Raw genomic sequence first — 15,923 nt, 5'->3', positions numbered from 1 at the left:
AGAATAAAAAAAATTTACAACAAGACATAATATAAATACTTTTTGGTTTCTTAAACTTCTGTGCTTTAAATTTTAAAAAAATTGGAAAAGCCGCATTGTTTAAACGATTGTAAATTGTTATGACGTCACAATAGGCTAAATATCGATTTTTGATTATGACACGTCGCTGTAAAACTCGACACTTTAGTTTAAACTAAATTAACAAATCAATTAATAAGCAGATTTAAACCAACAATTTCATTACAGATTTAATTTAGTTGTATTCATATTGTTTTATTTTGTCAGTCTATTATGAATAAGTAAAATATAAAACTTATCAATTAGTTTAAAGCGAAATCAGACTTAAAAAAATTCGTTAGCGAAAGTTGTTAACAAAATTGTCAAGTTTTAAAGTATAATAATTTAAAAAAATTGTTCTGATGTTTAAATAAGAGTATATCTTGTGTTGAAAATTTTTTCATAGCTGTTTTCCTACTTAGTTATTAGAAAAGCTAAAAAAAAACTTTGCTTATTTATAGCCTAAAGTTTAACATTTAAGAATTTTGTATCTTACACAATGTTTAGACAATCCAACACTTTTTTTTTTATTTGTTCTGTAAAAATTAAAATGTTTCGTTCTCTACTTAACTGCAATACTAATTTTAATTCAGTTTTTATTTTATTAAACAAGAAATAGTATTATCATTAATTAGCACTTATACGGTTATATAGCTTAAAATTATACTAAAAACTTATTTAAGTTATGAATTAGCTTAAATAAAAAAAATATTATAAAATATAAATAATTTTTAATTAAAAGCTTTAATTACAACTACAACCTATAAATAAAACAAATCAAATATTTAGTAGTAAAAAGTTTTTCATTGAAAATTCAAAAAAAAGTTCAAAAGTTTTTTGCTAACACCTGCAGAGGTTTCTCAGTTTTTAATCTAAAGTTTTTTTTGTGTGGTTTATTTTTTACTATTTATTGTTTTGTAAAGTATTTAAAAAAGTTTTTGACTTAAACTTTTTTAAATAACTTTGTAACACTTAACTAAACTAATTATTAAGACTTAAGTATTGACAATTTAAAAGTATTAACAATTTAAAGAGCAAGATGATCTTTTATATCTCAATAGTTTTAATCATCCACTTAAATGATGTACATTCTATTTATTACGAGGAAAATAATACAAATAGCACAAAGAAAATAACAAAAGCTGTGTTCAACCATCAATGCGAAAACTTCTTCACTTCAAATAGAAAGCATCATAAATACACATCTTTTTTGTTTTCTTGTAAAGAAAAAATAAAAACAAGTGATTTAACAACTTGCCATGTTTGCAGTAATGATAAATTTTGCTGTCCTAAAAGTTACTGTTGCGAAGAAAAAACTAAACCTCGTAAATGGCCCGGACCTAGTTTATTAACTTTGTTGGTATCTATCATTTTAATTAGTTCGTTTTTTATTTTTTCAGTATCTATAAAAAAATGCCTCAAACTGAGGTCTTCAGCTAACACTGTAGTAGTAGCTTATACAACATCAAGTCGTACGATTGCTGCAAGTAGCGATATTATGAACCAAGTCAATCAGTAAAAATTTTAGAATATTTATTACTACTTTGTAATGTTATTAAAAATAAAATTACTAATAAATATTTTAAAAATCAATTTTGTTTGAGTCATCTGTGTTTAGAAGATTTATAATAAAAAAACAAAATTTTTCATTAAAAATAAATGGGATTATATGTTCAGAGAATTTATAAATAAGGATTTAGACTTTGCAACACTTAAAGAAACCTTAAGTTGCAGCTAAATACATAATTTATTTCTGCTTTTCATAAACTCAAACACGTATTTAATCTGTTTAGTTCACACAGTTTTAATACTATTTTGTTTTATTTACAGTTCTCAAATTTATGTTTGTAAGATAAGTAATGTTTACATATGCTTTTTTTTAATTTAAAGCTTGGAAACATTGTAATTGTTCACATTAAATTAAACTTTATACACTTAAGTATACTTTGTATACAAGAATATCATTATACATCGTGTTTTCAAAAATAAACGTGACTAAATTGAAGTTGTTAACTGTTTTATTGATTTAATTTATATTTTTTAGGCAATAAAGTCTTTTACAATGAAATAAACAACGTAAAAAACATATTTATAAAGCTATTTCTTATAATGACACTACTTAAAAGTTATGCATCTAAGATTAATTTTTACTGTGTCTAACATTCTTAATGTAACATTAAATAATTCATGCCTTCAAATTACACAAAGTAAAGTTTACTAAGTTTTTTAAACGTTATTAAAGTCAATAAAATATAGTTATTACTATTTTTTCAAAAAAAGTTTATTTGTTTTTTTTCATGCCTTTACTTGGTGTTGTATTTATTAAGAGTTTGGTATTTTATAAAAATAGTTTCTTTTAAATATAATTTTTTAAGTATAAAATAGTGCCAAAAGTTGTTAACGCCAAAGTTTTTACTTTTGTTACTCTTGAGCACAACTAAAGATTTTTAAATATAATATTTTACCGATCCAACTGGCCTATCCAAAAGCAAGCTGTTGGTGTATAACTTTCGAAGCTTTTTAAATAAATTTATTATCAAAAAACTAGCATTGAGTTTACATAAACTTGTATTATTATTGTCGTAAAGGTCCAAACTTTTTTTTAAGAAAACTTAAGATTTTGTACGAACAATGTATTAACATATTTTATAACTTAAACAAAAAGTTTATAAAGATTGTAACTAACTATACTTCTGCTCTCAAATTTAATACCGGTATTATTTTTTTACAGACCATTTTACAACATAAGATGCGTACTGAACGCATGATAAAGTATGGTGTTTATGCAGCATGTGGGTTAGTGCTCTTCTTTTTAATCTACATATCAAGTTCTAGTGAAAACAAGTTCACGAACGACGCAAGAAGTTCTGCAATGTCCTACTACGATGATTACATTGACGAGTACAAAGATACTTACGATGCTGATGGCGATGGTACAGGTGAAAACTTTTATGACCAAGAAGAAGATGTAGATGCAATCAAAGAAGGAAGAAATAAATATGTTAATCCTAAAGAGGTTTAGTTTTATTGATTACAGTATTGGCAGTGTACATTAGTTAAACTTAGAAAAAATTTCATACAAACAAGCTTTAAAGCATAAGTTTTCTAATTATAAAATCTAAAATTATAAGACTTTTGTTTTACTTATTGTCTACTCTTTAACTATATATATCTGTTTTAAAAGTCTAGTATTTTTATTAAAACTAGTTATTTTATTGTTAATGTATTGATTAATTAGGTACTTTATGATTTTTTAACTTACATGAAGATATTTTGAACCTAAAATTTAAAAATACTTTTACTAGTAAAGTAACCTGCCACTTATGTACGCACTCACTAGGTACGAACTGCCGGTATTGTACGCACTTTTAGCTGAAAACCGCTGTGTTCTAAATGCAATTTTATTATGAAAATTAGTAAAAAAACAAGCATATTTTATAATATATAAAACTAAAAAAACCTTAATTTTTGAAAAATATATAGCTAACCTCAATTACCTTTATTAGCCTAGTTGACCCGATATTGTGGTAAAATATAAAAACAAAACAAGATAAAGGTAAACTTTGTTATGCAAGTTGTTATGCACTCTTTTTTAAATCCATTGCTGTCAGTATTGACTATGAATACAGCAGTCTACTATAAGCACCACATTATTTCCTCCTAAAAGCAGCTCACAATTTAGTTTTTTATAAATTTGTTTTCTACTAAGACAGCAAGTTAAAATGGAAACATTTATAAATAATAAGTAAGCAGGAGTAAAATTTTAGAACTGTGAACTAGTTTTTTTGAAGAAACAATTTAATAAAAGTATGATACGTGTTTTCATAAATCTTTGTTTATTGAACATATTGTTTATTGAACATATAGTTTATTGAACGATAAAAATAAAATTACTTAAAATATTTAGTCCTATGACCTGGTGAAACTAGTAATTAATGGCATTTAATATGTAAACTTTAAAGGTACATAGAAGTACAACATATTTAAAAAATGTGTGATTGGATATAAACATAAATATTCATACATAAATAAATAATTACATATAAAAGCATATTATTTAATAAATACTCAAGACTTCTAATATATGTTTACTTTCAATAAGTACTTTTTGTTTTTATAATAAAAGTTTTTGTTTTAGGGAATTTTGCTTTATTAGTATTTTGTAAGCTTTAGTGGTTTGTCTGTATTAGGCATAATGTAGGTAATTAAAGAGCAAAATTTCCTAGGTACGCACTGCCGGTTGGGTATGCATTTTGCGCTGTTTTCAAAATGCTTACATAGCTGGCAGGTTACTGTAGTTTAAAATTTAGAAGTTAAGAATATATATTAAGTATAGTTTTTTGATTGACGATTTTTACAATCTCGATGCAGTTTTTATTGCAGAGATTAATACTTACTTCAAAAAATTTTGCAAGTAGTATACAATATTATATATATATCGTGAGGGTAGGTGTCAAAAATGCATGAAGACACAAATGCAGACTTTTTCTTTTATGTAGTCATTTTTTTTCTTTCTTTTTTTCTTTGTTTTTATATTTTACTATCACTGTTACCCCTAACCCTGACTCTTAGTTGGTAAACCTTTTTTCTTCAAGTTATTATTTATTTATTATATTTGTGTTTTTTTTTTACTTTTACTGTTTTCCCCAACACTTTACCTTTATCGGTTTTTTTTCTTTTTTTTCTATTATCGTTTTTTTACTATCATTGTTACCCCTAACCCTTACCTAAAGTCGGTACTTTAATTTTTTTTATTGATTAACTTTTTTTTGTTTCCGTCGTGCAAAAATGCCTTTTTGTGCAAAAGTGACCCGTTTCCATATCGTGATTTATTGAATAAATTAACTTCGGTCAGTCCATTTAAAAATATACCATCTATTAAATAAGTTATTTTGTTATTTCTGTTATTATTTTTAGTTTCAGTTTGCTTCTACAATTAGTTATAGTTTTAATTTTTGTTTTAAAGCACATATTTTAATTTTGGAGGCAGAGTTGTTGCCTTTCTTTTTTTTTTTCTATAGTGCTAGTTCTTTTTTAATTTTCTCAGTTTGGTATTTTTCTATGCTGAATAAGTTACACATTTTGTTATTTTTTTGGTTTTATTTTAGTTCTGCAAAGTGTTTCCCATTTTAAACTATATTATTTTTTCGCATCTTTTAATCCTGTAAATAATTTTATAACTCTGTGTTGTACCTTTTTAGTCTATTTTTTTAGCTCATCCTATGGTTCCGGTATAAACATATAAATACTGTGCTAGTTGAGCCAGCGTAAGACATTTTCGTATTTTATGTTTTTTTTGCAGCTTGGTAAATTAGGTTGCTTGCTAAGAAGTTGTTGTTTAGTGGCATATTCCGTTCTTGTAGTTGCATGATTTTTTTGGAGGTTTATTTTGGTTAAAGTTGTGTTGTTGTATTTAAGAACTTTTATTTTAAAATCTTTAACTCAGTTGTACGAGGTTTAAATGCATTTCTAATAAATATTTTGTGGTATTGGTGGTTAATACCAAAGTGTTAGTTTACTAATTTCAAAGTTTTTGTACCTACTTTTGTGTTTATTGTTTGGCAAGATAGAATTATTTTTTCTGGCTTTTTAGATTTATTGTTTGTTTTTTAGTACTTTAAATTGAATTTGTAGTTGGCGGAATTTAATGATGTTTGATAATCTTATTTTAAACGGTTAAAGGATTCTTTTTTACTGGGTAATTTGTATAATTTTTTGTTAATTGTTAAAAAATAACATAAAACAAGATTATCATACAACCCTCAAATTCGCCCACTACAAGTAAATGTCAAAACCAGAAAAGTAAAGTAAAACAAAATTTTAAAAAGCAATAAAAAAGAAAAATAATTTACTTAAACTCGCCCTTTTTCCTTACTTTAACCACAAGTTTAGGTACGGAATATTTAAAATGAGTCAACCAACACTTTGAAATAACCGACCCATACCACAAAATATTTATCAGAAAAATATTTATATATCGTATATTTGCATGGAAAACTTCATTTGTTTTAATGCTAGAATTAACTTATCCTGTTTTGTTGTTTGCAGAAAGACGAAAATAAAGATAAAAAAAAAGAATCATCAGACGATGACGCTGTTGCATTATCAGTCGACGACGAAGAAGCTGAAAAGCTTAAAAACAATAATCCTAAGGGTAGCGATGAGCTGGAAGCACCCCGAGATCAAGGTCTTGAAGACCGAAACTCAGAAGACTTTGAAGATGATGTTGATGATGATGATATAGCTGGTGCTGAAGTTTTAGTCGATGACGTTGCAGTTGAAGGAGATGAGGATGAGGACATTTTCTTCGCTGTAAGATATTTCAGTTCATCTAAATAATAATAATAAAATACCAAAGTTTGTTTGCAGCTAGTTATTGTCGCTGTAAAAAAACTACTAATCTCTTTAACTCTGAAGAACTATGTTTTCCCGTTTTTAAAAATTTAGAAATAAGCAAAACTAAAATTAATAACATACATTTATGATTTTTTGGTGCTAATGTTTAAACTGAAAACTTTCGTTTTTTTCAATTTAATTTTATGAAGAGTTAAAAATATTTTCGGTGTAAAAAAAAACTAAAAGTATATATACAAGCACAATAATTTCTCATTTACCACAGTATTAATTGAGTTTTAGAGTTTTTGAATATAGACAGAACTGTAGAAATGTTGTTAAAGTTTTAATGTGACTATCTATAAATTCAAAAGTCTTCTTTTTTAGTAAGTTTTAAAGTAATGATTAAATTCTGATACTTTAATTCATATTAACTTAACAAAAGAGTACAAAATGTCTATTCTAACAAAGCAATTGTAAAAAAATATTAAGTAATAAAACTTCGAAAACTAAACGGCTAACATAATGCATCACTTAAGGTTGATGCCATTTAAAAATTAAAATGCTTAACTTCAAAAATTTTTTAAAAGTTTTGTTTACTACATAGTATTTTAATGTATAACTCCGGAGTTAAAAGTATTTTGTGATTTTTTTAAAGGCAAACAATGCCTCAATGGAAAGTCTAGAAGAACTAATAGAAGGTAAAGTAAATTTTACCTTTTACTTACCGGAACATCTTATCCCAGTATTGATGAAACCTCCAATTGATCGCGAAGCACCTGGAGAATTAGGTCATCCTTTTGAAATACCAAAAAGAATGGGTCCCTCAGTCGTTCAACAGATAGAAGAAGGTTACAAACGACACGCTTTCAATGTGCTCGTCAGTGACATTGTGTCTGTTCATAGAAACTTAGGTGATCACAGAGAAACTGTTTGCAAAGTTGGTGTAGCTTATTTTGATAAAAAATAGTATTTCACTTTTATTTTTAGTTACAGCTTCTTATAGCTTTATAAAAATATACTAAGTAGTTTAATGTATAAATTATTCTTTAGTTATAGTTAATTTTCTAGTATAACAAACGTTTTTTAATAGATATTCTACTATGAAACTTGGGTAGTTGTAATAAAAAGTTATTTGTTCATTTATTTTTTTTCTAGGAAATTCAATTTAAAGTACCACTTCCAACTACATCGGTAATTGTAGTTTTTAGAAATGAGGCTTATTCAACATTAATGAGAACAATTTACAGTGTATTAGAAACTGTACCTGCTATTCTACTTACAGAGCTTATAATTGTTGACGACTTCTCTCACCAAGGTACCAAATTAGATATTTGTAAAATAATAAAGTTTACTCGTAAATTTTAAATTTATTCAATTAAGTCCTAATAATGTATTTGCGTTGATAACTCTTAGCAAATTTGAAGAAAAGATTAGTTTTATTTAAAACAAGTGTTTATCTTTACATAAAAAATTGCATAGAGAGCTGTGAAAATTTTAAATAAATAAAAAACATTTCTTTTTATATATCTAAAAAAACTGAGCTAAGTTTATTTAACTAAATCCATTTACTTTGAGCCCGTCTGGAAAGGCTTTAAAATACTTCATTTTACAATGCGAAATTCAATTAAACTAGAACAAAAATTTCATTTATAACATTGAGGGTTACATCTTAAAGTTATAAAGCTGATGGTTGTAGCAAGCTAAATGAAATATTTGTTCTTTTTTTAATTTCTAATTTTTAAATAAATTATTTAAAAGCCTTGCAAAGCGGACTCAGTGAAAATGGGTTCAGTCAAAAAAATATTATTCAGTTTTATTTTCAATATATATAAAAAATTGTTTGTTTTTGTTTTTAATTGACACAGTTCTCTGTGCAACTTTTGTTGTAGAGATAAATATTTATTTTAAATGATAAAAACAACTTCCATGTATAAGTTGTTTTTATATATATGTAACAAATGCTATTGAAACTTCTGGTGAGAATCTAAAGTCTGTTTTGGATGAATCTATAAAAGAAACTTACTAACAAAGTACTATATAGATTTACTATTTAAGTTTAAAAAATTTTCTTTAACAAATGCTAACAAAAAGTGTTTTCTTAAATTGTTAATTCTGACTTTGTGATTTAAAAAAAAAAAATTAGGTGAATTTTTTTAAAGGAGATACATAATAATAAAAACTAGTAAAAGCTTGGGCTTGCTTTATGTAAAGTTATATAAAACTTTTTGATAAAACAATTTGCGCAGTACTTTTCTTTATGAACTGACATATGTTTCTGTGTGTTGAACAAGTTAACACACTTCAACGGAGCTCTGTACAAAAATTAATAATGCAAGAAATAGTAGGAGCTAATTTAAGAAAGTATGTGTATTTACTAAAGATAAGCACAACTATGTTTTTAATGTTAGATACATTATATGTTATATAATGCGACTGTTATAAATTTAGAAAAAAGACGTAAATCTTTAAATACTAGTTAATAAATAAATTCTCTCTTGGACTTGCATAGCTTCGTAGAAGTGTGTTAATTTGTTTACACACAGAAACAAATGTTAAATTTATAAAGAAAGAGTACTGTGAAAACTTGTTTTTATAAAATTTATAAACTTGTTTATTTATACTTATTGATTAACCTCTTTTTTTCCCCAATTTATAACAGTAGTACATTAACTATTAATCTATAATAATTATGCTTACCTTAAGTAAATACACATACATACTCACTTACTTTATCTTCTGTTTTTTATTGCATTACAGAACTCCGTTGAAGTGTGTTAACTCGTTTAACACACAGAAACATATGTCAGTTCAATAAAGAAAAGTACTGCGCAAGTTATTTTTATTATATGTTCGAGCGAAGTTACTTGAAGCAAGTTCGCTAGAATCTTTATTAACAAACGTTTAGCTTTGTATTTTGAATATTTATAAAAAAAAATTAGTTATGTTTAAAACAAAATGATCTGAAATTATTCAAAGTTTATATATACATAAACTATTTAAGTTTACTTACTAACTGTGGTTTGGAAAGCTTGCAATTTACTATTACTAAAAATATTTAACACTTGATTTAGATATTAAAGATAGCTTTGTGTATTAAAAAGGATATAAGAGATTATGACTAACTAAAATTGATGTGAGTTAAAATTTAACAACATTCTAAGCAATTAGTTTTACATTTGGATACCATTTAACATATGTTTTTTCATGTATTTTAATTAGTTGATGATTTATTTGTTGTTTTTCGAGTGATTCTTAAAAAAAATCATAAAATATTTAAAGTTTATATAAATTATAACACATATATCCAAACAATTAGTTTTACGATAACTTACAGATATTTATGATTAGAATGTTGGTTTTATAACTGAAATTAAAGTTTTAAAACCTAGTTTATTGAAATGCGTACTTGCAAAATAAGTGATCTAATGGATCTGACCGGAACCAATTTTTTTGGACCGGGTAGATCAGCAAATTGGAAACTAAATAAAAAAAAACACACAGTATACTCTGGAGATTGTGATGAAAAGCGAATAAATAAAAAAACCATCTCGGGAACAATATGAAACTTCCACTAGATATCCCGGAAAAATTTAAAAAATTACATTAAATATTCCAACAAGTTTCAAAGCAACTAGAGGATTCGGATCTGGAACCGGATCCAAGTTTCAAAAATGGATTCGTCTCTGGAAGGACTCTGTTTTTGTGGATCTTGTTAATTACTGCTGCAAAGTAATCCTAATCTTTTATTCAAACTAGTTCTTCTATCAGCGTTCGCTATCTCGATTTTCTTTTAGATGCCCGTGCGACAAAGTTTTTGAGGGTTGTTTAGCTCACCAATGTGGTGCAAAATTTTCCAGTTAAAGTTGTAGTCATTTTTTATTTTTAATTTGCCATATGTATTAGGATAATTCTGTTCTGTTATCTCTGTGGATTTTTATGTCGTTATTGAGGCCGTACCACCTGGTTTTAAAGATGCCTGTACTGCCTGTATAGAGTTTATTTTTGTTATTATAGTTGCCATATAGACAAAATTTTAGATAAGGTATTATTTTCATGATGACACATGAGTATTTCAATCAACAATTACACGTTGACTCTAAAGCTTATGTATTTTTTTGTTCTGACTTTTGGTGTTATTTACACAAATAATAAAACAAGGATTTGAAAACTTTAATATGGTTACAGATTTATTTGAACAAGTTAAAAAAGAAGTTGAAGAATTAGATATGGTAACCCTGACAAGACTTCCTAAACAGGAGGGTCTAATTAAAGCAAGGCGAATCGGAGTTGAACAAGCTACAGGAGAAGTTCTCATTTTTCTTGATAGCCACTGTTAGTTTGGTTAAAATGTTAATTACTAGATTTTTTTATTTTATAACTACCTTTAAATTGTTTTTTATTTAAAATCAAATCACTTTTGATTTTTTTCAGTTAAAGAAGTAAAAATTAATTCGAATTCTGTTACTTAACATAGTTCATTTAATACCTTTTGAATGTTTAACTTTTATTAAAAAAAACTATCCAATCATATAATTTTTTTGTCTCAAAGTTTTATTTAATCTTTATTTTAAGTTCTAAAATTAAAAACTAAAAGCGTTAAGTCTTTATCGCTATAAGTGCTTACATAGGTGAGTGCTATGAAGCTTGGGCTGAAAACTTGTTGAAACGAATTAGCGAAAATAACAAAGTTGTCGCCCTACCTATTATGGAAATAATCAACCCTGATACTTTAAAATTCTCTTTAACTCCCATGCATAGGGTTAGTTTTGATAAATTAAATTTAAACCTTTAGGTTTTGAAGAGTTAATTAATCAAAAATTTTATTAAGTACTCACGTTATGTTGTAAATATGCTATTATCATAACTAAAAAAATAAATACTTATGGTTTAATTTTATAATTTGTAACTAAAGTAAAGTAACATAAATTTTATAACTAGATACTTAATTTTTTAGCTAACTTTATATAACAATCATGGGAGCTTGAGTGTTTTAGTATTTTTAACTTAAACTTATTTTTCATCAAAAAATAATACAATTTTTAAAGTTTTTCTTACACTTTGACTACGGTTGCTAAATAGTTTTTGATGTTTATTTTGTTTGAAGTTAAAACGATTTATTATTTTATAAATTAATATATTTAAAAAAACTGTTTTGATGTTTTTTTTTATTCTTTTAATTTATTATTTTATTACTATCTATATATTTTGTTCTAACATTGTTTTTTACAAAAGGCACAGCGTGGAGGATTTGACTGGTCCCTTACATATAGATGGATTCAACCAGAAAAGGATAGATTCCAACATCCAAACAAGTGTCCTTCCGAACCAATACCTTCTCCGACACTATCTGGAGGAGTATTTGCAATACATAAAGAATTTTTTACTTTGCTTGGAGGTTTTGATGAAGGAATGAATCAGATGGGAGGAGAGAATTTAGAGCTATCTTTTAAGGTTACAAAATAGTTTAGCATTTAGTTAATTTGTTTAGTTTCTTTCTGATAAGGTTTATTTAATCTTAGTATTATCCTTTATATGAGTTACTTAAGCATTTTATACCGACTTTCTATCATTAGTTACAATAGACAATTTAATAAGTTTCATTTTTATTATTATTATTTTTTTAATTCATCCTAAATAGGAACAAAATTTCATGAACGTTTGTAAAAAAGTTTAATTAACAGTTATACATTTTATTCTGTTTAGTTAGCAAAGTTTTGGCAGAAACTACATTATTTTACCAAATTGACTATCTACAGACATGGTTATGTAAAGAAGGTAGGGTAGAAATAATTCCTTGCAGTCACGTGGGTCACGTTTTTAAAAGCAGAAGCGTTCACAACATAAAACAAGAAATTATATTAGCCAATAAAAAGCGAGTATCTGATGTTTGGATGGATGAGTTCAAACAGCAATTCTACAAAAGAACACCAGGAGTAAAAAAGGTTTAAAGTTTTAAAACAAAAATTCTTGTCCAGTTCTAGGAACGGTCCACAAAACTTAAATATAATAGTTGAAAAAATAAATTTAGTTAATTTTGTTTAAATTTATTTAAAAAATTTTCAAAAGTTATTAAGGTAAGAGTTATTTTTATAAATTTAAATTAGAGTTAGTAAAAATTAAAATTAAAATGTATATATATAAGTCATCAATTCATTGATAAAAGTGTACATAAACCTCTTTACTTATACATTAAATTTTTTACTATCAAATACTTTTGATTAAATTAATTTTATATTAAAAATATTAAATATATTTTCAAAAAATATTTTGCTGTTTTAATTTTTGAAAACAGCTTAGTTGTATTTTTAAGACTATTAGTGCATAAATAGTACTAATGTGGGTTTAATGTAATTGTTTTATCATATATATTTTTTGAACAGTAACTCTTAGATTTCAGTGGTAAGCAAAGTTATTAAACCAGTGTTTGTTTATAAGTTAACTTATAATTTTGGTAGTATTAAATAAAAAAAAAAATTTAATTCACAAGTAGTTAAAGTTTTTAAATATTACTATATAGTCTCTAGCAAAAAGGATGTATTCGTAACTTTTTGCTTAAACAAATTATTTTAAATTAACATTTTTATTACGGTAGTTTTTTATAGCATTAATTAAATGTTAAAACCACAGTTTCTTTGTTTTTTGTTTCCACTAGTTTTTAGATTTACATTATTAAACTGTTCTAATTTACAACAAGATGCATTTGATTTCGTATTAATGGTATAAAATAAATTTTTAACAGCTAACTTTTTTACAATACACAATAAACTAAAAAAAATTTAAAAAGTTAAAGTACAAATTTCATAATTTTGATTATCAAAACTGTTGACTTACAACTGTTAAATCAAAAGATTTTTAGCACATTTGTAATTTTTTTAAAATTTGTTAAATTGTAATTGAAACATTATTTTATTACAAAACTTAAAATTAATTAACTTGCAGTTGGAAACGAATGATATATCATCGCGAATCAAATTAAAAGAAGACTTAAAGTGCAAGCCTTTTAGTTGGTATATTAAGAATGTTTACCCAGATCTTTACATACCAGAACTGAATCCTGCAAAATCTGGAGCAGTAAGTATGACTTAATAATTTTTTGTTTAAATCATTACCTTTTATTCTTTTTTTCCTTTTTATCGAATGTTAACTGTTTTTCGATATTTTTACTAGATTAAGCATTTTTTACCTACTTACTTTGAAAAATGATACCAGGATAGTATTAATATATAGATATATAGCTTAGAAAAAATCTATAATAGTTTTCATTTACTATAATTTATATAACTAAAATAATGTAAGTAACTATAAATTCTTTTTTGTCTTACAACAATATCTTGTTGTACATGATCAATTTTTTTTTAAACGTTTGCCTTAGATATTTTTAGTTTTTAACTTTATTTTTCAGTTGTATGGTATTTTTAATGATTTACGAAAAAGAAAAAAGAAAAAGTTTTGTATATTTTAACAAGTTTTAAAAATATATAAGGAGTATATTTAATGATAAACTCATATTTTTTCCTATAACTTAGTTATGCTGCAAGTTTGGGCCAGAAGCTAACATGTGTATTGACTCTTTTGTGGCAGACTCTATTCCAGGGAGACTTTTGTCAATAAGTAAAATCAATGAAAATATTGATCAACAATATTTTGAGTACACTAAACAGGTGGTATACAAATAAAAACATACTTTTTGAATATAAAAATGTTTCACTGCAATTTTAAAAGTAAATATTAGAAGTTTTTTGTGTAAATTTTATATTTTTAAACTTTTGAGTTGAATTTAATGTTTAAATACTTAAAATGTTTCGAGCTTTTTCTTTAAACTATGCTACAAAAATAAACAACTGTTACAGTCATTTAATTTAATCAGAAACTTAATTTAAAGTATTTTAGCTATAAAACTTTCGAAGTAGACTGTTTATGCAAAACATAAAGCTATCAAACTATAAGTTAATTAGTCTTTTCGTTTATCTTTTTACTTAATAATAGCAAGAGTTGCGGCAACCCGGATCACGTGATTTATGCGTTGGTTCAAACGGTAAAAAACTGGAGATCGAAAGATGCAAATTTCCTGCTGAAATGAAAGATCCATCGCCGAATCAACAATGGATTGTTCAGCCAGTTAGTTGTATATATATACTTATTTTAATTTTTAGGTTAGTTAGCACAGGCTACATTTTGAAAAATCATTAGGTATTTTATAAAAAAAACTTTATATTTTTTTCCTTTTTAGCGAGGTACTAAAGAAATACCAAATCTTTATAAGTTTTGATTATAATTACTTTATTTTTATTTTAGAAACTGTATAAAATTAGTCATTTAAGTTAAATAAGATATATATATCCTAGAACGGATTAGTGGTTAATGTTCTAGAAAAGACGTGTCTTACTGCTTCAATAAAAGAAGTAAAACTGCAACCATGCTCTCCAAAATCACAAAGCCAAAAATGGTCTTGGAACAAGTTAGACCCAAATAAAGGTTCTTCAACGAGGGAACTGTGAAAACTTTTGATTAATTTTAATAACAATCCTGTTTTATCAAAAAATAAATTTACAATAAAAATTTATTATATTTTAGCTATTGACTAAATAAAACTATTTTGTTTACTTTTTTAGCATTTTGTTATAAAAGTTTTTAAAAAGGTTGTATCGACATTGTAACAAACAACTGTTTGTATACACTTTATGCTCAAATTATTTTTTAAAGAAGCAAGTGATTTTTTTTTCGCTTTATTGATGGTGCAATTTTTATTTTCTTGAAGGTATTTAACTTTGCTGTATTTCTAAGTGTCACTTTCGTATCTCTTAAACTTAAGAAACTACCTTTTTCCTAGTATTTTTTCAAACTGTATTCAACTGCTTTCAACTTACTTTACTACTTTTTGTTATTGCATTAGTTTTTTTCATGTATTAAAGTAGTTAACTATTTATATTTTTAAAATGTGTTTTAGCTATACTTCTAATGATAAATATATATATAATAAAGTTTTTAATGAATTAAAACAAAACTTGTTGAAAAACTATTTTTATATACAATTCAAGAAATAAAATTAATGTACCATTGAGTTTTTGTATTTTGATTATAACCATAATATTTTAGGAAATATAATGTAAACTTTAAGTAGTTGCTAAATTATTTAATTAATTCTATTCTTTGTTATTTTTTTTGTAAATAAATTTGTTATAAAAAAAGCCTACGGATAAAATTGTATAAAAGTCACTTTTACTTTACAATATAATATACTTCAGGCTGTGAAAAAAATCTGAAGCTTTAAGTCTCATAATATGAATAGTTTAATTCCATTTTAAATTTTTGAACAGAGAACTTTTTAACTGGAACTAAACTAATTTTAACACTACAGTAGTGTCCAAACTCGTACTAATAAAACAGTAAATTAAAAATATTTTTAGAAAATTTATTGGGCTTTCATAGGCAAAATTCCAAAGTCTAATGAGACAAATTAGTTTTAGAAATTTAAATAAACAACATTAAACACTTTTAACATTTCATTACTAATTAAGGTCATAAATCGT

At 25.2% G+C, this 15,923-nt stretch overlaps 1 protein-coding gene across 1 annotated transcript; it reads left to right on the top strand.

Moving 5' to 3' along the window:
* The first annotated feature begins 2,792 nt into the window (after nucleotides 1-2,792).
* Nucleotides 2,793-15,394, top strand: LOC145850005 (polypeptide N-acetylgalactosaminyltransferase 6-like). Its single transcript, XM_082955139.1, has 12 exons — nucleotides 2,793-3,073; nucleotides 6,106-6,369; nucleotides 7,049-7,330; nucleotides 7,549-7,708; nucleotides 10,579-10,725; nucleotides 11,022-11,152; nucleotides 11,626-11,844; nucleotides 12,150-12,335; nucleotides 13,333-13,464; nucleotides 13,920-14,054; nucleotides 14,380-14,511; nucleotides 14,739-15,394. The coding sequence occupies exons 1-12, from the start codon at nucleotides 2,807-2,809 to the stop codon at nucleotides 14,889-14,891; spliced, it is 2,208 nt and encodes a 735-aa protein (XP_082811265.1). The 5' UTR covers nucleotides 2,793-2,806; the 3' UTR covers nucleotides 14,892-15,394.
* Nucleotides 15,395-15,923: the final 529 nt, after the last annotated feature.

The sequence above is a fragment of the Thalia democratica genome, chromosome 2 (assembly GCF_965202585.1).
Source record: "Thalia democratica chromosome 2, ktThaDemo2.hap1.1, whole genome shotgun sequence".
Lineage (NCBI taxonomy): Eukaryota > Metazoa > Chordata > Thaliacea > Salpida > Salpidae > Thalia > Thalia democratica.
The sequence above is the reverse complement of the archived record's forward strand: the minus strand, read 5'-3'. Positions and strand labels throughout refer to the sequence as shown.